Source organism: Leptinotarsa decemlineata, unplaced genomic scaffold (genome assembly GCF_025532065.1).
Source record: "Leptinotarsa decemlineata unplaced genomic scaffold, Ldec_3_MD MMD2_tig00026361_RagTag_RagTag, whole genome shotgun sequence".
Taxonomy (NCBI): Eukaryota; Metazoa; Arthropoda; class Insecta; order Coleoptera; family Chrysomelidae; genus Leptinotarsa; species Leptinotarsa decemlineata.
Genome location: NW_027412704.1, coordinates 166679 through 188693, shown reverse-complemented (window position 1 = coordinate 188693; position 22015 = coordinate 166679). Strand labels below are relative to the sequence as shown.

The following is a 22015-nucleotide window of genomic DNA, read 5'->3' as shown; positions in this document are numbered from 1 at the left end:
AATCTTCGAAAGACACAAATTTCACAGCTAACGGACTATTAGTTTGTAAGATAGAACGTTTTGAATGAAGCAACTTTTGTTAGTTTGGAGAGAATGGATAAAAAGGATTTCGTGTGTTGATAAATCATTGCTTTTTGGCAAAAAAAATACTGTTGAAGCCAGGTCTATTTTATCAAATTTTATCAAAAATAAATGTTTCATGTTAACCTACGAACTTTCCGTTTCAACGTTACTGAATGAGGTGAATGATGTTCACACCAATTTTATAGTTCGTCAAAGACTGGGTGGGGAGAATTATACATCAATCAAGTGGAATTCAATTTTTGAATAAATCCTTTATCTACGGCCTTAACTTTTGTTTGTTATCTATGCAAAAGTATATCTAGGAAATATCTCACTTCTTTGTGACAGTACACAGTACTGTTTACAAGTTATTTTCCCAAAGCACCAACCTGTTCTAACTGCTTTAATTAATCCAGTACCTAAGCGGCCGCATTTTAATTGAATTTTAATACAGAAACTTTCCTAATAAATTTCCAAAGGATAAGCCAGCCTTTTATTTCACTTTGATTAAATTTCTCACCATAATGCAGTCTTTTTATCTGGAAAACGAGTTCTTCGTAAAAATCTTCCCATATTGAAAATTCATAACTTGCAAATGAAGTGATTACGGCAGCGAATTCCGAACTGAACTCAGATTTGGAGAGGATTTCCAGGTTTATCGTTTACAACGATAATAAGTGGATGAGCGAAAAATGGTCTGTGATTTTCGAAATAAACAATGATGATCCAGTCAAAACGTTGGTCAAACTAAGAGGATTATACTAACCAGAAACATGTTTCACATATTCAACTTGTCAAATTGTGAAATGATGATAATGAAATATAGTTCTCATCAATTTTTCAATCTAACAGAGCCGTTTTTTAATATAAAAAGTAAAAATTTGAAAAAAAGCTCGTACACGTCGATTTCTAATTAAAGGGTGACCCCTTTCAGACTAATCAGATTTTTTGTAGTACGCACCCCCTCGGAGGGGTGCGTCCGACGACCCTTATTCAGATAGGAAAAGTAGGTCGAGTGGCACCTTGTTTTAAAGGTCTTTCGAATACCTTTACATCTCTGTTAAAAGAAAATTTTTGTAACGATTAGTTTTCGGGATAATTTGAAGATTTAAAGGTATTTTTATTGAGTTCAACTCTTTTTAAAATAAATCAAATTGTTTTTAAGGTGCAATTTACTTTCAGAACTTTCATAAAAAAATAAATTTTTGCTTTTTATGACAACCTGCTAATACGTGTCCATTTGATTTCATAAAAAAGTAAGAATTATTTGTATATTACGAGAAGATTTTTTCGGGGGTTGGGGTTGGTTACCTCTCTTACATTTTAGGTAAATTGAGTGGCACCTCCTTATAAAGGTTGCCTTTTGATGTGGATATTTTATGCTTCTGATAAAAAAGTGAATCATACTAAAAACTTACCTACACAACGAATACAACCTGCTGATTTCCTTGAATGCTGATGACACAGAAAAATTTAAAAAACTGTTTTAGAGTTAATAAATCCCGATAATTGTTTTTAAAGCACACACAAAAAAAGTAACACCTAATAAGGGTAACTCACATAGGAAATTTAGAGTAAATGTTCAAAATGTGCGCCATTTTGCTCCATGCAACAATAAAGATTTTGTTCGAATTCTGCTCTTACATTATTCAACATCTCAGGAGTTATAGCTCGGCATTCATCAATAATTCTACGACGTAATTCATCCAAATTGGCTGGCTGTGTAGCATAAACTTTAGACTTCAAATATCCCCACGAAAAGTAGTCCAGTGGTGTTAAATCTGGTGATCATGCTGGCCATTCAATTGGACCTCTCCTGCCAATCCATTGTCCTTCAAAATAATTATTCAAAAAATTTCGAAACTGCTGGGCATAATAGGGTGGTGCACCGTCTTTTTGAAAATGGATAAATTCATCTTGACATCTTGGATCCTGTTCAATTATTTCAACTATACGAGGTTGTATTGCCTCTTCAAGAATTTGTAAATAAGAATCACCGGTTAAATTTCCATCAATGAAAAATGGACCTATAATATGGTTGCCTAATATTTCGGTCCAGACATTCAACTTTTGGGGATGTTGGGTATGTATTTCTGCGTTATTGTCTTGGGTTTTCATCCGACCAATAACGGCAATTGTGACGGTTCACGCAACCATTTAAATAAATTGAGCTTTCGTCCGAAAAACAGATGTTATAAAGCAGCTCGGGATTTTGCATTGATCTCTCACTCATGCCCCCACAAAACTCCTGTCTTCGGTCAAAATCATCCTCATTGAGTTCATGAACAAGTTTAATTTTGTAAGGATGGAATTTGTGGTTTTTAAGGATTCTCCATGCGCTCATATGGCTTATTCCGGCCATTGCTGATAAACCTCTGGTACTTAACCTAGGATTGGCGATGACTTAACCAATCACTCCAATCGCATTATCGTCATTCACTACCCTTCTCTGAACATTTCTTTTCTTATTCAAAACTGAACCTGTCTCCCTGAATTTTGTGACCAAATCTAGAACGTGATTTCTGATTAGGTTTTTACCAGGGTTTTGCTCGTTAAATAAAATTGATATTCTATCAACATTTTGGTCTTGCCAAAAAATAAAGCAATAACTGAAACTCTTTCAGCAGTAATGTAAGGCATTTTTAAACAAATAACAATACACGTTTAAACCAAACAATCAAACGATGTACTAATGAAAACTGGAAGAAGAGGAGGGGATATTGATTTTAAAAAAGGGATTTTATTTAACAAAAAACTGATAAGAAGAACTGCTCGAAATTTTTGTTATTTAGGCATACAAGTTACCGAGTGGTCTGTCTAATGTATTATTAACATGGCAATTTTAACTTCAAATTATCTCTAAAACTAATCGTTACAAAAATTTTCTTTCAACAGAGTTATAAAGGTATTCAAAATACCTTTAAAACAAGGTGCTACTTGACCTACTTTCCCTATCTAAATAAGGGTCGTCGGACGCACCCCTCCGAGAGGGTGCATACTACAAAAAATCTGATTAGTCTGAAAGGTGTCCCCCTTGAATTAGAAATCGACGTGTCCGAGCTTTTTTTAAAATCTTACTTTTTATATTAAAAAACGGCTCTGTTAAGTTTTCGTTGTTACACACTGTATGGAATCTGAAAACTACGACTTCGAATATTAGTGCTCAAAGTTGATCTCCATGCCAACGAACTAATAACCATAATCTCAATCAATGTTTATTCACGATTCACGATCCTTCCAGAACCGCTGCGGTTTTCCCGATGTGTCGTATTCCGGCCGTTCCATACATTTCCATACATGCAAATAGACGGTGGAACCACCGTAAAGGGACTTCTGCTCTGAGGGGTCTCGTTAAGTTAAATTCAACCCGAAAACTAACAACTCATGTCATTGTTTTCGGCTTAGCCGAGCGATATAATGGTGGATTGTGGAAGAAAAATTATTGATTTGGATGAACTATACTTCGGTTGAACAAATTTGTTATTTAAATATAGTGAAAGCGTTTTTTGAGAAGAGACTATCGATTTATTTATAATTTCTATTCATAAATTCTAATTTCAATAAAGAAGTTTAACGAACTGTAAGTCGACAACGGAAAAGAAAAAGTAATTGTAATAAATGGTTTGTCGGATCATTTTTGTGTATGACTTTCCAGCTTCCTGGAAGAACGTTCTTTGCAAGTGGCCGTCGTTGGATATCTCTTGTATACTTTTACCATCAACGCTGGTGTTCCCCAGGGATCCATACTGTGTCCAACCCTCTTTTTATTGTATATCAACCAAGAATCCAATGCACAGGTTGTTAATTAAGTATTTACCATAAATTTAACAGACGATTCTTTAGGTAATTTTAGGACGAAAAAGTTATATAAACATGGGTCCGCAAATCCTTCGTTCTCAAGATACAGGGTGTTAAAATAAAAATTGAAAAAAAGTTATTGGTCAATATCTTAAATATTCTTTACCTGATTTTGTTATAATTTGGCAATGGTACCTATTTATAACATTAAGGAGCTAATTTAGCCCGGACGTGATTCAATTTATTGAGTCCAGTGGCGTCTCGAGCGAGATTTGAACGAATATTTTTGACTTAAAAATGTACGACACTGACTTTTGTGCAATTTTCATTATTTCTTTGGATTAAGCAATTAGAAATACAACTTTTTTGTCTCCTGAATTTTTTTCGTATCTTGCTTAGTTTTTAAGAAAAAAAAGCGACCTAATTGCATATCCCTGGACCTCACGAGGAATAATATGGGGAATTAAATGTTTCTGTTGGAAATTATTATTTTTACAATTTTTCATTACTAATTATGTAACAATAACAACAGATTCTTTGAGACACAAACATTTATAAGATTACATCAGGGACAAACAATTCTCAAAATCAAAATTCTCAAAAAACATTCATATATCTGGATCTGGAAGATTCTTACATTTTCTTGTATGAAGAGGTTTTCAATCTATTTTATATTGTTGAAAGAAAAAAATCCTCCACAAAAATTATATGTGTGTATCCAATATCCAATCATTCGCTTTGACTAAGGTAAAAAAACTCTGATACCTCATAATCTCTTAAATCGAACTCGTGCCCTTCTAACGTTTTAGAGTGCCAACTTTTAATCTATTTCTTTGCTTGAAAAACTACAAATTCCTTGCCAGCTGTACCCAAGTCTTCCCGATTATTTCACAGCACACCAACAAGGATTGTTGGCAAACTGATGAGATTCATTATTCCTTCTTTCCGCATCAAAGGACTTGTCATCCGAGGGAAAATTCATTAGCCTCCATCAAATGCTTATTTCACTTTAATCAATTGGCATTTGCATGCTGATTTATTAATGGGATTTCCTTGCGGATCTTTGTACGTGGTACGGAGGAAATATACGATGGAGTAAGATTACGTGTGCTCCATTCAAATCAATTTTCAGTCTCCCCAACTGTTTCATGAGTCGGTTTCTCAATCATCCTTTTGTGTGATTCTCCTTTTGTTTTCTCCGGCAATATGAAATCATCGATTGCTTGGGTACAAATACAAGCAGGCCGATAGTAACATTCCCTCCTTGGTATTTGATTGCTATGACCGTTTCATATGATGATTTTCCCATTATTTTGATGTGAAACTTGGTGTACCTCACGGATCTGTTACCGGACCCTTAGTGTTTTGTTATATGTGAACGATACGCCTCAATATATAACTAATGAATATGTTACAATGTGGATCTTATTATTTATCTTATTATTTATTATTTATTATGACATTATCCACTGCCATCTAAGCACACACCAATTTTTAGTGAGTTCTGGCTAAAAAGTTTCCTGAGGGTAATATTCCATTCAGACCTCATTTCTTTGTTAAAGAAAAAGGTCCTAAGCAATTTATGTCTAGAAAAGGGTTAGGTTTGTCAGAAGTACATAAGTAGGTTTTAATTTCCAACTACTATACACAGTTTATTATTCAAACAAGGGCACAGTTTTATTCAAACAACAATGCACAGTTTGAATAGTTTGAATCACAATGACTTTACGATGACAAATATCAATAAAACATCAGAGGAATGTTTTGGTTATCAACATAAGTTCATTTTGATAGTATAGCTGCTATGTAACAACAGATATGATTTTTTGAGAGATAATATACTCCTTTCAAATTAGGGAAATAAATATTTCAGCTACAAATTAGAAAAAAAGTCATCTGAATCCTGAAACCAGATATTTCTTTCTACATTTGATGAATTATTCATGGACCTCAATGGAGGTAGTCAAATCTCACTGCTCTAGTATTTTTCAGAATAATACATCCACTTATCAATATCTACTACATTAATATTCATTTGAATAAAACATCAGATGTGAAAGAATTTTATTTGATAAGAAACTCAGTTTAAGACACATACTACTTGACTTCTCCCCTTATGAAGTCACCATCTATCGCATCAACAGAGAACTCCACCTTCGATAAATGAGGCTCCCCAAGGCGGTCATTCGCAAAGCCAAGTGTCAACACTAACCGCCGCGCCGTCGAGATTCGTCTCTATTTTTCACAGCAAGGGAACTGTTTCAAATACAGAGCCCAAACACAATGCATTTGTTTTCCAACGCCAGATAGCGCCTTTTTGACCCATCAGGTCTCATCAGTGGTGCTAGGCTGGACCATAAATGCGTTGCTGGACTCAACTATCCTTAAAGGACGAGTCTGAATAAGCAAGGGTGATGAATATCAAGTTTTTTATACTGTTCTTCGGTGGGGTCTCTGTTAGAGTATGGTAAACTCATTTGGAGTTCCTATTATGAATATTATAACAGACAAAACAAGGCAGATTACCTGTTTGAGGATTTGTGCACTCAATATAGATCTCAGGAGAGAGGATGGCTTTTGTATTAATATTCGTCATCCACTCAATTTATCAGCATTAGAAAATTGGAGAGTAATTATTGATTTATGATTTTCAAACAGAATTTTCAATTAAATTCAAATATTCTTCATTGTCTGAAGAATAAATTCTTATTGACAAAGCCTTGTGCGAAATATAAATAACATTTTTGGGAAAGAAAGTTTTTGGCTTTCTACTACTCCACTACACTACACAAACTGAAAGAAAGTCCTCCTGAAACAGCTACTTTCATATAAACATTGAATTACACTAAAGAAAAAATTCTTTTGAAACAAATACCTCTATATGAACACTGAATTATACAGAAGATACTTTTTTCTCTGCTCAGTTTGTATTTCAAACATTCGTGGTGGAATAAAAAACAGATATCATTCACTTGAGTTCTACTTTAAATGAATGGTAACGAATTGCACTTACATGGAACACTGTCATCCTCACTGGTATACATGGTTAGTTGGAACCTTGCAATTTGTCCGGATTTTAATCTATTGTTGACAAATTAATTTGCAGATAGTGGTTCCGCTAGTTAATTACCGAAAAATCAATTAGGATAATCATCATTTAACAAACAAAGTCCACATCGGACCAAAAAACTTTAGGTATATGAACAGCTAACCCTTGTCTTTAGATTCAGTATCAATTTGCTTCTCCTGAAGATGCTAACCTTGTTAGCGAAACGCGCGTCGAGTGCAAAATTATCAGTTTGGTGTTAGGGTAATTAATCTCTAGAAAAAGTTTTCAAAAATCGGTTTGCAAAACCACTCATTACCTCACCTAACCCCACGAACACACGGCACTGATAAATACATATTGTGAAACGGATAAAAAATTAGTATTCAGCCAGTCCAGCTAGCCGAGCCTTCATTCCACAATTGCATTTGATAGCAGGTTTACTAACTATCTGAGCGACTAGGGGCCACATGCAAGAAATGTTTATGACTGTACTCTTATTTTTATTGCCGTTCCAATTGGGAATGGATAGACTATATGTTCTTGTGCTACAAGATTCTTTTGCCACCTTTTCTTCATTCAATTTTTTGTTAAGCTTATTTATTTCGAATTGGAGGTCAGCTACTAACTTTTTGTGAAAGTCAAGCGAGTTGTTTAGATCTATTTCAATTTTTAAAGCCTCTTGAATAAATTTTTCATTTTCAGCTTTTAGTTTTTGGATGAATTTGTTTTTCAATTCAGCATCATCCTCTAGCTCCTGAATAGTTTTTTCTAACGTGCTAGTTTCTAATTAGGAATCTGTAGTATTCATCCCGTCACTGCAACAGATTACTTTATTTTGTGTTAGCAGGTTAATATTCTTTCTTCCTCTAGGAAGACACCTCTTGTGGAAAATATTGGAGCACTTTGTACAAATATAATGAATAAAGTCTTTCTTGCAACACTTAAAAGTAATGGAATTGTTGCTGTTTCGACTCACTCACTACACTCTCAACTGTGACAAGTATTTATAGTTGATTCGAATGTGAATAGACAAGATAAAGACAGAGATGAGATTTTCAAAATACTATTTTATGCATCTTATTATAATTTATTTCTCTCCAATTACTCGTTAATTGGAATTGTGTTTTAAGTTATAGTTATTTTCTGGCTGCTAAAACAAAAATGAGTCGTTTGCTTGAGTGTGTTCGTATATATTCATAGAAACTCTTTATTTTTTTAATTTATTGTTGAATTCATTAGAATTCAAAACTATTGTAACATTGCAATATCCATTGCAACATTTTGATGGTTTTGGGAAAGAAAGAGAAACTGCATTGCATGTGAGAAATCAGAGTACAATTTCAAAACAAATGGTATTTAATAGACTCTCAAATTTGGTCAGAAAGATGGTATTACAACATCAGAAAAAGACATTTCAATCTCACACATAACAAAGATACATTTATTTCATGTTTAAAATACATTTTGGTATCACAGGTTCTTGAAATCAAATCCACAAAAAAAATTGATAAAACTAATCCTCAGTACAATTCAACTCGGAGAACTCCGTTCCGAGCCATCCAATACAAATGCAGTAGTGCTGGAACAGCTGAATCAACAGCTCCTGTTCGTCTAGAAACTCGATCTTCTCTATCCTATGCCTCTCGGTACTGTTGATGGCGTAGTACACCTCCACCATGTCCCAGCTGCGTGACCCTGACCACCCATTGTTTAGGAACCTCGTCTTCTGCATCTCCAGACTCTTGCAGTGCGTAATGCCAGCTAAGTTGCATCCCCTCGCTCGTAGGTTCCCCAGCATGACGTCACTGAAAGTATCGTTCATGTTGCACATTTCGTAGTTGACGAACAGTCCCGATCTGAACCGCGACGAGATCCACGACAGCAGCCTGTTCACGCACTCATTCTCGATGTACACCAGAACGCACTCCGCGATAAATAAAGTAGGCACGTTGAACCTAACCTCGGCCTGCTGTAGTTTGACCTCGAGCTGAGAGATGTTTCGTATGTCAGCCCCGATGCAGTGGTAGTTGCCTGCGTGCAAGTCAGTGGGGCTCAGCTTAACCTCCCCGTCCTGATCGTGGATTCTCTCCAAGAGGGGCTTGTTGCGTCTGATCATGTAGCACTTCCTCGCAGTCACAGTGGGAAAGTCTATTTCGACGTAGTTCGCTATCTGCACCCCCTCATCTTTCAGCCTCCAGTACAGGGTGTCGAAGCCCGAGCCGAAATTGAGGATTTGTGCCGCGCTGCCCGCTTTATTGATGAACTTTTGGACGAAGTTCTCGATGCCTTTCACTCTGGCATAGTAGCCTCTGTTTATTTCTGGAGCCCTTTTTTCGGTGTGTTTCACGAAGTACGATATGTAGTCGTCGCTCCAATAGCCTAGCTGGACGGCCCCTCTTTTACACTCGCTGGCATCGTCGTTTGTGGCTATGACCGGTTCGTCGCCCATTTCGGCACCTGAAACGTAAATAAATTTTTAGGTTAGGAGTGCTGTCAAACGGAAAGATCGAAACAAACTAATCGTAATCACTATTAAAACCATGGCACGAAATGAATTGTGTACTTACAATGTAGTCGAAGCTTGGAAAATTATAATATACTGAATTATATCGATTCGACGCGGTATTAAAAAAAGACTTTTATTCAAGATGAGGTTGACACTGTTGACAGAATTCAGCCTTGGCTCGATCCCGTACCGGGAGTGTATGCAACCAACTGAGCAGATGCGGATTGGAATGATCGAATTGAAGGTTGGGCGATGACGCAACCGCGCACTTATTTGAAAATGGTTGCTACGTATATCGGAGAATTTTACAAGTTGGTGGTTATATCTGGAACGAACGAATAGATGTTGTTTACAAGTTGGATCAGATTCAGTGATAGACTATATGACGAGTAATCCTGTTCAAATAAAATGATGAGAATCGTCATGAAACTAAATGGTGGTTTCCAATTGAAATTTAGGTTTTGAGGTATGATCTACTATTCCGTTAGGTGGCAGAGCCGATATACCTCGTAGATATCCACGTATGGAGTTCATCGAAAAGATATACAGGGATCATTTGAAGTTTGAGTAGATTTCTACCAAATGTGACAAACAAAGCTCTTATTAAATGATTAGTAATATGAATATTCTATTATTTACATTGTGCAACTGATTTGAATTTATAAACATTGAAGCAAAAACGATGTGAACTTTTTAACGTCCGTTCAGATCAAGCAGATTCTTGCGGTTTTATAAACTTTTCATAGTGAAAATCATCGTTCTAATGTCCTTTCGGCAGGAAAACTACACTTAAGGACGAATCGTCAGCTTCAATAAATAATAATTTTGGACAAACTTTGTTATCCTTTCATTCAACTTCAGCCGAAAAGCAATTCCACCGCCTCTGAAAGAAACAACAATCAATCAATACTCGAAAGATTCTAAAACACGCTCGGTCCGCAAGAGAAGTTTCCGTCACGTACAGAGACATATGCGAACCGCGGAAAATCAGGCCCGAAAACCCATTCCAATCGAATCAGCGAAACCGTCAGAAAACAGATTTTTCATCATAGCGCAAATCTCGTTCGATACAACACCCCGAATCCGAATTGAATGAGAGATTAATGAGGGATAATTAATCGGTACAAACGCGCCCTTTTGTATTTCCAACAGAGGAAATCGTGGCCGAATGAAAAATGATTTTATTGTCACCCCCGAGAATGATTTGCATGGTCGTGACTGTTGTGGGGCCCCGATGTCGGATTGGCTCACGTTCCATTTCCAGACAAAAGATCGACGACAGATAAAAAAAAAGCATTGAAATATGAATTCGATTATGGAACATTGTATGTAGTAATGTCAGGTTTACTTTGATACTGCTCTGGAAAGCAGACACGTTCGATATCTTCTTCTTCTCTTTTTTATGGTCTTTGCTTTTCTTACGGAGCAGTTGGCCAGGTTCGATATCGAAGTATAGGCATTGAATCATCTTGAGGTCGATTCTCGATCAATATACTTTGCATGGTGCAGGCTTCAATATTAAAAAAGAAGGTTAAAACTTTTGCAACTCGCCTACTGATGAATGAACTTGACTAATTTTTTAGGGGGTAAACAAGTCTCATGTTATGGAAGCCATAGCCAATATATGTTTTCTGTGTAATGAGCATTGATGCTCTGCATACCTCAAATCCACCTTTTCATCTAACAAAAAACCTGCACAAAGAAAACAGACAACAAGATTGTTGAAGTGGCTGTCATGAGACTATTGAAGGAAAACAAAATAAACCCACGAGGCTATTGTGTTTTTTCGATCTTCAGAAGAAATTCATAAGTCAGACGGCCTCTGAAAGTAGCAAAAATATACAGAGTATCCCACTAGGCGTGAAGCAAGTTCATTTACATTGAGTTAGATGACTTCACGATCTGATTAATTGGAATTTTTATTTTGTGTGCAATATATACATTGACATAATGGCTCGTGTGGCTCTGATTTTGACGTTTCATCATTTGGTATTTTGTTGAGTTTAGCTTTTGTATGTTTTGATGATGGAATATGTACTCGTGTGTCGTGAAATGGTATCAGTAACAATATTCTCTTGTATAAACTGTCAAAGTTTCCTTTCTCGCATTGTTTGCCCGACACGGTCATATTCTCCATCTCGTTACTTGCTTTTCCTCGCTAATTAGGTATGATGTTTGTCGGCTGATCATGAAACATTAAACTTCTCCGCTACGTCGCTGCACACATTCAAATCGAACCCGTTACGGTCGTAAACCATGCTTCAATAACACCTCTGTTCGAAATGGGTCCATAAAATCTCGTTCTAATAATCTCTGAACGAGAGTTGAACTGCTAATGAGCTTCAGACCGAGCGACGAGATGCTCTCTGGAATTAATAATTTCTTAGACACGCCGGCTTCGACATACTAACCGATTTCGAGTGTTTGAAAAACTTTTAACACTTTTGTCGCTGTTTGTTTTTTCGAGTAATCAAATGATAATGATATGTAGGTAATATTACATATTTGTGATTTTTCCATTCACAAAATTGCTCTGTACTGTTTCGTGCGTTTAACGTTTTGTCCGTCTGTACTACACAAAAATTGAGGTAATATCCGCGTATCAAATGAGATCTTTCGTTATATCTATAACGTCTACAATTTTTCCTCCAAAACGTGAGAGCCTAGTTGCAACTGTCTGGAGAAACTACAGAACATGGTCGTTTCAAATACCAACGAACTAACCTGAATTTTCAAAGAATTTTAGTTGACGGAGGAGGAAAAGAAATATACTCAAAAATTTAAGGAAAAATTTAACAAGAATTCATCGAATCAGCTTTCAGAATATACTAGCATAGATAATTTTTACCAAAGATCGTCAGAGATTACAAAGCGTAATCTGTTTCGTTTAAAAGTGAAACGATATTTTTCTATTTGTATTCTTTCAGAACGTATCAACAAGACTTCTCCAATCCAACTCGGCTTCAATTGCGCGTGAAACTAGAAAATTACACAGGTAACTTTCTGTCCCATTTGCCACGGAACACATCAGAGATAAAATAGTAAAATTGTCTAGCTGCTCGGACGAAACACAATTCCAGTTTCAGTTCTTAATTGAGTTCCTGCGATGTAGGAGGGAGTTCATTTGCTGAACATCTGAGGACTTGCCAATTTCAGAAACACACTCAAACAGTTTTCTTAACGTTTTATGGAACTACTAGAGAGGTTGATACATTTAATGTACAACATTATAATATCTCGCTGAGAATACTACTATTGTTAAACATTGGGAATGGAGTTGAAGCTTCTTCTTCTTCTTTATTCTACATTCATACCACATGTGAACTACAAAACAGTCGACCTCTATCAATCATTCGCATTTAATGGTAATTTATCTCAACGTGAAGGTGAACTCGATAGAAAGTTACCCTTTTGTTCTCCCAACCTAGATACGAGGTTTTAGAAATTGGTCAGGGAAATTAGATTCTCTGGTTTCGAATGGAATTCACATGTCACCCACTTCACATTGAGACTTGCCCCGTTGTCGTACTTTTTTGTATGAAAGTGAAAACATGAGGCCAAAGTAAAAATATATAGTTTGCATTTGACTATTCATTTGGATGCAAATGTAGAGATTGATGGGAAAACTAACCTAAAATAGCACAACACCAGCTATTTATATTTAAAAAAACGGTTCAGTACTTTGCAAAGTGTATACCGACCGATGAATAGATAAGAAAGCAAACTAATAAAACCGTGGTTATGAAAACTACACAGGAGAAGCGTTCGAAAAGAAAAAATCTCCCTTTTCGAAGCACACCTCTCGGAAAATTCAATCAGCAATAAAAACTAAGCTCATAATTCCAAATGGGAGTCAACAGTTGTCTTGCTCTGTTTACTTACGGCGTGTTAACACACTATCGGCGGGGGATCGGAAAAACTTTCGATTTAGATTTCCCAACCGACCCGTTATTGGGCCCTTTTTTATACGCGTTCGGGCCCCTTCGGCCCTAAATCAGATACCCTTAAGCTTCCGCAAAGCCGGGGAGACGGAAGACCTAAATAGATTTTGTACAGACGGAATTCTCTTCTAGTAAACTCACAATATTCAACTTTTCGTTGAATTAGTTTTAATATGGATTTTTATCAAGTATCGGCCAGTTCTGTTCAATTGTTTCAAAACTGTTTATGTTGAATCTAAAATTGGATCTAGACATCCTCTATACGTACATTAAACTGCCTTACCCTTGTGAAATCGTTTTTTTCTTTATTGCGTTCTTTCCATTCATGTGTACGCCCTCACAACTGTTTGGATTACATTTATTGTCAACGTTGTCCTTGCACGGTGTATAAAAGTGTCCTGCCAACGCATGTAACATCCTTCGCAGACGAGATGACACGCCCGTAGATATTCCTATGCAACATGTCCAATTTTGTTTTTGTTTCACGTAAACTCCCAGGCAGAACTTTGTCGAGAATGCCCACATTCAGTGTAATCGAACTACAAACGAAATTCTAAATGAGATGTGAATTGTAGTCAGTTGTTTTCGATTACCGAGATTGATCTTTCTTTCCAGAAGAGACAAAAGTTGTTTTTGAAGAAGTTCTTAATACAAGCTAAACCAAATGAAACAAACACGTTTTGTTCAAAATCCATTTTCTCTGGAGTGGAAAAATACGGTCAGCAGCACTAAAGCATCATCAGAGACTACTGTTTAGGTTAATACCCCGTCATCATCGAGTCCTTGAATGTTCCAAGTAATTTTCCTTCTTTATTGTCTCGATAAAAGCCAAAACCACTCAAAGCTTCGAATAAGTCGTGCTTGTAGACAAAGAACTACGCAATATTCTTGATGACACAAGACAACATTCCTGGAACGAGAGAAATACGTAATTCGTTGTACTTGCAGGTTTCGCTTGAAAAATGTTCTTGTTAGGACGCAATAAAAGTTATATTTTTTCAATAGGTAATGTCTCAACTCAAATGTTTGGTGATTGTGACAAACACTTTCTCAACGTTCACAACAAAACTCTTCGTTCGCAAAACAAATTCATCAATGAGTTTTTTGAAACATTTATACAGAGTACATACAGAGTACAGAGGAAGCTCTACATTGAAACAGGAATATCTACCCGTACCGGAGAAAGATCGACGCAAACGAGGGAAAGAATAACACACGAGTGGAAGATCGGTCCAGTGATAAAAAAATCGTTGTAGACAAGAGAAAGATCAACAAAGAGAAGAGGAAGATTGACAGGAAGAAGAGCAACGAGAATAAAAAGTACGACACGGACAGAAGTGGGAGATGGATTTGGTTGAAATATGCCGTTGGTTGAGATGTAGGAAACAACACCTGACCATTAGGGAAACTCATTTTCTGACTGGCAAGATACACTTTCAGTCAAGTTCAGTGAAGTACATTTCAAAACATGAATTCTACTTCAAACGAAACGGATGTGTGTTGACTATTCCACACGTAGGATACTAGTCTGGGATAAATAATTATTAATTTAATTAGTACCCTTTCCTTTGATCTTTGTGATCCTGTATTTATGTGGGTAATTCAGTATCCATATATTTTCAATGTTCTCGTAACAATTTCATATATCAGAATGACATGACAGCCCGCATACTGATACTGAAAGCTGATGGAGTATGAGATATATGGGATAATCAAAACAAATGGAAACCCGTCGGAATGTGACACTCATTCTCCCCGTCGTCAGAGATTTGATTAAAGCTATTTATTATAGTCGATAGTGAACTGGAATGGTGTCTTTCATATTGGTAAATTTGACTGGACCTAACGAACTGTCAAAATGTTCGGAAATTGATTCTGAATTTTCCGGGTTTTTAGCCGCGGTCTGCAAGTTTATCTGCCTGACGTTTTGTCTACTACTACGTTGAACATTATGATGAGACAACGGATGAAAGTGCTCTTGTCATCCTCACAGCAGATGCTACATTCAAGATTGAAGTCTCCTGCTTTGTACCTTTGCTATAGGGAGGGGGTTCCTTTCCATCGGTCCTATTAAATGTCCCCTTCTTAAAAGTGTAATTCAGTGCAGGTAGCCAGACTTCATCAATACCAATTCCCCTTCTTTTCAATAGAAATTGTTTCTGTTTGTAAATTTTTCTGAATTCTAACAAATTTATTTTTGCAATGTGTCCTTACGTAGTAATCAGTAAACCCAACAACATTATTTTATTTTAACAAGCTATATAGTATGCTCTTTGATATAGGTCCGTCATCGTTATTCATAATATTATTGTGTTTACTTATTTCTACACTCTCATAGTTGTCAGTTGTTAACTTGTCTAACTAATCTTAATGAAGTGAAGTCTATGGAATGGTTTTGTTGCAAAATATGATGGGCGACTGCTGATTTTTCCAAGTCGTTCATATTTTAAGTGTGCTATGTGTTCCTTATATCTTACTTTAATAGATATTTGTGTCTGTCCATAATATTTTGCATCGCAGTCCTTACATTCAATTTCGTAAATTCCAGACGTTTCCGAATTCTCGACTTTGTCTTTTGGACTTCCCAAAAGGCTCTGTAGTGTATGCCTTGTTTTGAAAACCACCTTCATACCTAGTTCCTTGAAAATCTTTCCAAAGTTCCTCGTATATTCGTGGTATGGAACTGAGATGTACTTATCTTGGTTTTTGTTCTTTCTGAAAGTCGAGATTTCGTTCATTCTTAACCTAAACTTCTTCTTCCTTATTATGTCATCTACAATACCCCTCGAGAAACCGTTAGTGGCTGCTATTTCCTGTAGTGTACGTCTTTCTTTAGTGAACCTATTATGTGTTAGAGGGAAAGGTATGCCTGTATGGTTGGTACGCCAGGATGGTTTACCTGTATGTGTTACCTGTTCTGCTACACCTGACTTGTCGGTAAGCCGACGGCGGTAAGGCGATAATTTCTCTTCTGTGTGGAGTTGCTTTGGCATTCCCTTTCTTGGGTTGCATTGCCCGCTCGATTTTGGCCTCGCTATATTTTCCCTTGAAGGTTTTTTTCAAATAATTGAAATCCACTGAAAGACTCCTAGGTTTATATATGTGTTGGCACCTCTCAACTGAAATTTCAATCACTCCACTCTTTCATCTTAGCTGCTGGTTGGAGGTTTTATACCTGTATGTACGTGTTGACTTCCTGTGTGTTAAAACTGACAAACAATTACATTTGAAGAAGATATCATGTACCAAAGCCTGCTAAAAGACACGATTTAATTCACTTAGACTTTACGCGTGGAGGGAGATAATATTTCCGGAATCAATCAGTGCCTCCTACAAGTCGTACGGAATCGGGGAGCAGAATGGGTGTAACACAACTATGCCACTGAAATAGATGATTTTGTAAACACCGCCTCAACTTGAGGGACGTCTCAAATCAACCGATAAATCACTCGGAGATGGGGTTTAACGGTGCCATCTATAAATCTGTTCGAAAGTTAGGGACCGCCCCATCTATAACTTATGGCATTAATGATCATGAATTAGACCCGACAAGTATTTCCAAGGTACGTTACGGGCCTACATCTCGGTCGGAGGGGCTCTAATTTACCAGATTAATTTAGCTAAAGTTCATAACGTGTCACAAGTAGTTACGAGGGTGTCCCATAAAATCCACCCGCTTCTCAATATTTCACGGGGTGAACGGTATAAAGTTGTAAATTGTAACATTAGTTTTTGTTCTCATTGCCACCCTGCAAACAAGTCAGGTGTGGGAGATGACGAAGAACAGAACTGGTATACGAGATTTTTGGTCACAGGGCGATCAGGTGTGTTTTGTTGAATCGCCGAAAAAAAAACAGATAAAAACTACTACTACTACTACTACTACTACCACTACTACTACTACTACTACTACTACTACTACTACTACTACTACTACTACTACTACTACTACTATGGGAGCTCATGTTAGAAAAATAGCAGAAAAAGCGGGAAAAGCTATAAGCAACATAAGCAGCATAATTCCCAACATTGGGGGTCCTCGAGAAGGTAGCAGAAGAATTCTATGCTCAGTCGCCCAGTCGATCATGCTATATCGCGCAACGATATGGAAAAGAGCAATGGAAAAAAAGGTATACAGGAATATATTACTTAATGTTCAACGGAAAGCAGCCATAAAAATAGCGTGTGCATATAAAACAACATCAGCTAAAGCTCTGCTGATGATTGCCAAAACCCTCCCTATAGATCTGCTGGCGGAAGAGAGAACAATGGTACAAAACAACGTACCAAAAGGGTTAGCAAGGTTACAAATTATGGAAAAATGGCAACAATCTTGGGAGTTAGACGATGGAAAGGCCAACTGGACAAGAAGACTGATAAGAGACATAAAACCATGGATGAACAGAAAATGGAGAGAAGTGAATTACTTTCTCACACAAGTACTAACGGGGCATTGGTGTTTTCATGCGTATCTGTTCAGGTTTAAAGTGAGCGACACAGAAGAGTGCAAGTGTTGCGGGATGATAGATACGGTAGAACATACAATCTTTGAATGCATACGTTGGGAAGAACAGAGACGAAACGCAGACATGACGACAGGAGAATTAACACAGGAAAACATAATAGGGAAGGAAGATGCTTCAAAGTATTGAAAACTGGGAAGCCGTTAGTAAACTCTCCAAGACCATCCTGACAAAGAAAAGAACTAGATGAATAATAATGAAGTACTGGTTTTTTAGTCGGTAAAAATCCGACACTATCTGGTCACAGGGGGACCAGGTGTCTTTTGAAGATGTTTCCAATCGCCGAAAAAAAAACTACTACTTTATACTACATGAGCTGGAAAGTATCGGGCCTAACACATAGATGTCGCTAGTCTTATTGAATTCACCGCTTCTTCAGTTAGTACTGAATGAAACATGAATCCATCATTTCACTCCTATCGTCATCTGAGTGGAGATGGTAAAACTCGTCCAAAGCGTCATGAAGCACAACAATCGGCTGAAAAATTTACGGCCTCGTGGTGTAATATTCATTTACTGTCTTGAGAAGGGAAATGCCATCAACAGTGAATATTAAATAGCGTTATTGGGGCGTTTGAAGGCCGAAATTGCTCTTGATGGAAATTAGGTATTAATAAAGTCAATTTTGAACAAAAAAACACGTTTTTTTTCTCAGCCAATGTGTTATGTAGTATATGTTGGTTATGAATTGCATTTATTGAGATTGTCATACATATCTCGCTATGTAGTGTTTTATACTGACATTTTCACTGTGGATTCTAGGACGAACAGCTGTCAGAAAATCGTCTTTCCATCTTGGAATGGACACTTTCAATTATGGAAAGACAGTACTGCGTGAAATGATGACGCGAGTCATGCCCCGATATTTTGGGGTAGGTACCAGGAAAAACTACGCTTGGTATGCTGAATTGGCTTTCATGGCATTGTGAGAAGACGGGTTGTTGTTTAAAAAAAATTCCGGGAAAGTGACACGCTGGAAATTGAGTCTAGGTGCAGTTTTATTTTGTGGAATAATAGTTAAAATATCCATTGAAAAAGCATGTTTTACTCAATACGTGTTAAGCAAATTCATTCAAAAAAATTACGTGTCATTTCGAGATCCAACATGAACTCGACTCATTTTCCATACCGTCATCAGTAAACAACTTCCACCTTCTCTCAATCATTAGCGTAGTTGGTATGGGGGTACTTTAATCTAGTATTCAGTTTTGTATTGTATGAGAATGAGCCTGGGGGCGAGGAGGAGTCATTTATTATTTTCAGTATTAGAGCATGCACGAAAGCTTCTTTACATATAGAGCGAATTTCTAGAAGAGACCTTGCTTTATGCCGTTTTGTTCTGTAGTTTGTTTCTTACTAGTGCTACTTTACCAAAATTAGCTTGAAAGTTGAGTGAAACGATCTGAGATAATTTTAAGATAGATATATGGATATTGAGCAGTTTTTCAAAATTTCGTTGAGGAATTTTCCCATTATTTTGTAGAGGATAAGTTAGAAGTTCTAAAAAGCCGAATATAGTAAATTCATCTGCTCATTTCTGAGGTGTTACATTGTTACCAGTATCCAAATCAGCATCATCCAAAAGAGTAAGTGGTCAAAAAGAAGATGTAAGTAGGATGGTTCCTGATGAAAAGCAAATGATACAAAAATGGAACGAACAGAGGCCAAAAAGAGATAGATTATCATCATCTATCAAGAAAGCTGAAAATTGCAGTTGAACACAGCATAAAAACAGAAAGAAAACAAAACAGTCTAGATCATTATGATTGTTAGTTGACTTGTATATTGAATCCTTCAAGATTAGTTGTTTCTCCTAGATCCTGTCAAACCGTGAAAAACAAAATAAATCCTCATAAAAAAGGCAACTAAACAAATTTCATCAATAGCTAGAAAAGCTCTTGTAGAGAGATCTGGAAATAAAAGTCCTGTAATTGCTTTTTCCCGTTTCATCCTTCTAAAACTATTCCAAATATTTTATATTATTTTATGTTATGCTTTCCAATTACTATTATGTCCAGAAGCATTTAATTCCTTCAGTTAAATTCTATGATGTCAATACCAAAGATTATTGCATTTCATGTCAGTATCACTTATTTTTTAATGGGCCGTGAAAAACTCATGAAATTATAAGAACTTTCGTTTCGCGTTGAATTTTTCAAACTGCAGCATTATAAACGTTATTACTCCAGCTTAAAATCTTATCACATTTTATAATCTTCTCAGATGCCGACTGTTTAACAACCTTGTCATAACTGGTGCAGTCATTATTATAAAAATTTCCCACATAAACTCCTACAGAGAGAATTGAGTTATGCGGAACATGATATTCAGGAGAAGCTTAAATCTAGCTTACTTTCTTCCTCTTTAAATTTTCTACCTATGGCTTATCACTGTCTGAATGGCCTACCACAGGGTTCTATTCTTGAACGATCCTATAGGTAAGCCTGAAGAAGTTGTTGTTTAGCGAAACTTAAGAATAATCTGCCAAAAAAGACGTATTGCCTCAGTTATAGTTCAAATAGTTCAAGTTGTGAAATGCTTTTCTGGAAGAGATTTAAATGACTTTTTCTTTTCGATTGCAGAGCCCTCTACGAAACATGTCGATCTCAGATTTCAGGAAAAAGAAGCTCCTCTACGTGTTCAATGTGTTTTTTGGTAAGTATCAAACTGCATTTGATTTTTATATCGATTTCAATGTATCAGTTTCAGAAACATTGACATCGATACATTGATCGGTCTTCAAACTTATTGTTGTTTGTTTTTGTAAGTGGAAATAATTTCTGATCAAGAGGAAATGTAGGGATGAAAAAGAGTATTCCATTTATTTTTTATCTCTTGCATTTTAATGAAGGCGCCTTAAAAACTAGTAATTTGTAGATTTGAATGTTACTAATGGTGCACAGTTGATTGGATCACCCTGTATAAGAAATTATGGTAGCACACCAAGATGTATGATTGCGGATAATTTTTTCAGTCGGATTCAAAAAAAACAGCTAAGCATTATTATCTTTTCAGTCAGAAACCTTTCTGGGAATGAATATCTTCCAACATTATCGGAAAACAGTGAACAAAGGATAAAACTCCAAAACGAATCTTCAAGACTAGCAGAAACTCCGAAGTGAATCCATATAAAAGTGCTTAGCCGGAGTTAATTCCGTAAAAACTGATTTATCCCTTAAGTAAATATTGGACTTTCTAGGTGAAACAGAACCGAATTCACAAGCGCTTTCGGAAATTTGATCTGATGGAGCCTCTAACCCAGTTAGAAACTTTGATCGTTAGAAACCTTCGTTTGTATTAAAAATTGTTATTGCTGGGGAGGGTGCTCGAAATTTATTTTTATTTTAACGACTTGGGGGGAATGGAAAAAACTTTATGCTGTTTTGTTCACCTACTCTTGAAATATAATTCCGTGATCTTGATAACTTCAAGGGAAAGAAACATTTTGGCTGGTAGTGGACTCAAAAATTCTTTGTTCCCAGTACTTCCGAAGAGGAAATAAGTAATGATAATTTCGGGATGAAAGACGAATATTTCATTGTGCAACCGACATGATAATCAGAAAAATTGATTTACTTATTTGTTTATGATATCCAGTATCTTGAAGTAATACAACCGTGAATATGTTGCCTAATTATTTTGCTTGCAGTCGTTTATTGAATTATCATAAATAATTAATGGTATGTCCGCTAATGTTACAGCACAGCTGTTCATCTGTCAAAATCTCTACAAAAATGTTAACCGATAGTAAGATATTGAACTCCTTGCCCAATTTAGGGTGTTATATGTGTTTTTTTTTTGAGTATCATGTCACGTTGCACGCCATTTTTATTTGTCTTTCTCAGAATGTTGATTCAACAAAAAACAGCAAAAAATATTGTCCAGTATCGTTGAATTGTTTCATTACTGAAGCAAGTATTTTTCATACAAAATTCCGTCCAAATATACCTTGCAATAATTCATCAACACCAGTTAAATTTCCACAGGCGTATTACAAACTGAAAAAATCTACTAATTCCTAATGATTAATGCAGGGAAATCCCGGGTCGACAAATAAAAAACAAACAAAGCCTTCTTTGGTAAATCACCTTGCCGCGACTTCTTTTAATGTTTGAGCGGTTGTGAGCGCACGAAC

At 36.4% G+C, this 22015-nt stretch overlaps 2 protein-coding genes across 5 annotated transcripts in view; one reads left to right on the top strand and one right to left on the bottom strand.

The window, feature by feature from the left end:
- Positions 1-22015, top strand: part of Scp2 (Sarcoplasmic calcium-binding protein 2) — a 73243-nt gene that overhangs the window by 42116 nt on the left and 9112 nt on the right. For 3 of the 4 annotated variants that reach the window (XM_023158439.2, XM_074185099.1, XM_074185100.1), the window contains one exon: positions 20463-20535. In XM_023158439.2, coding sequence (XP_023014207.1) covers positions 20478-20535 — 58 coding nt within the window. In that variant the 5' untranslated portion in view covers positions 20463-20477. Of the gene's footprint in view, positions 1-18642; positions 18753-20462; positions 20536-22015 lie in introns of those variants that run through there. The other variant, XM_023158290.1, reaches the window with a different exon arrangement.
- LOC111504196 (leucine carboxyl methyltransferase 1) lies at positions 8249-9636 on the bottom strand. Its single transcript, XM_023158734.2, has 2 exons — positions 9478-9636; positions 8249-9367 (listed from the first exon to the last, which is right to left on the bottom strand). Exon 2 carries the CDS (start codon positions 9357-9359, stop codon positions 8424-8426), a length of 936 nt encoding a protein of 311 aa, XP_023014502.1. The 5' UTR covers positions 9360-9367; positions 9478-9636; the 3' UTR covers positions 8249-8423.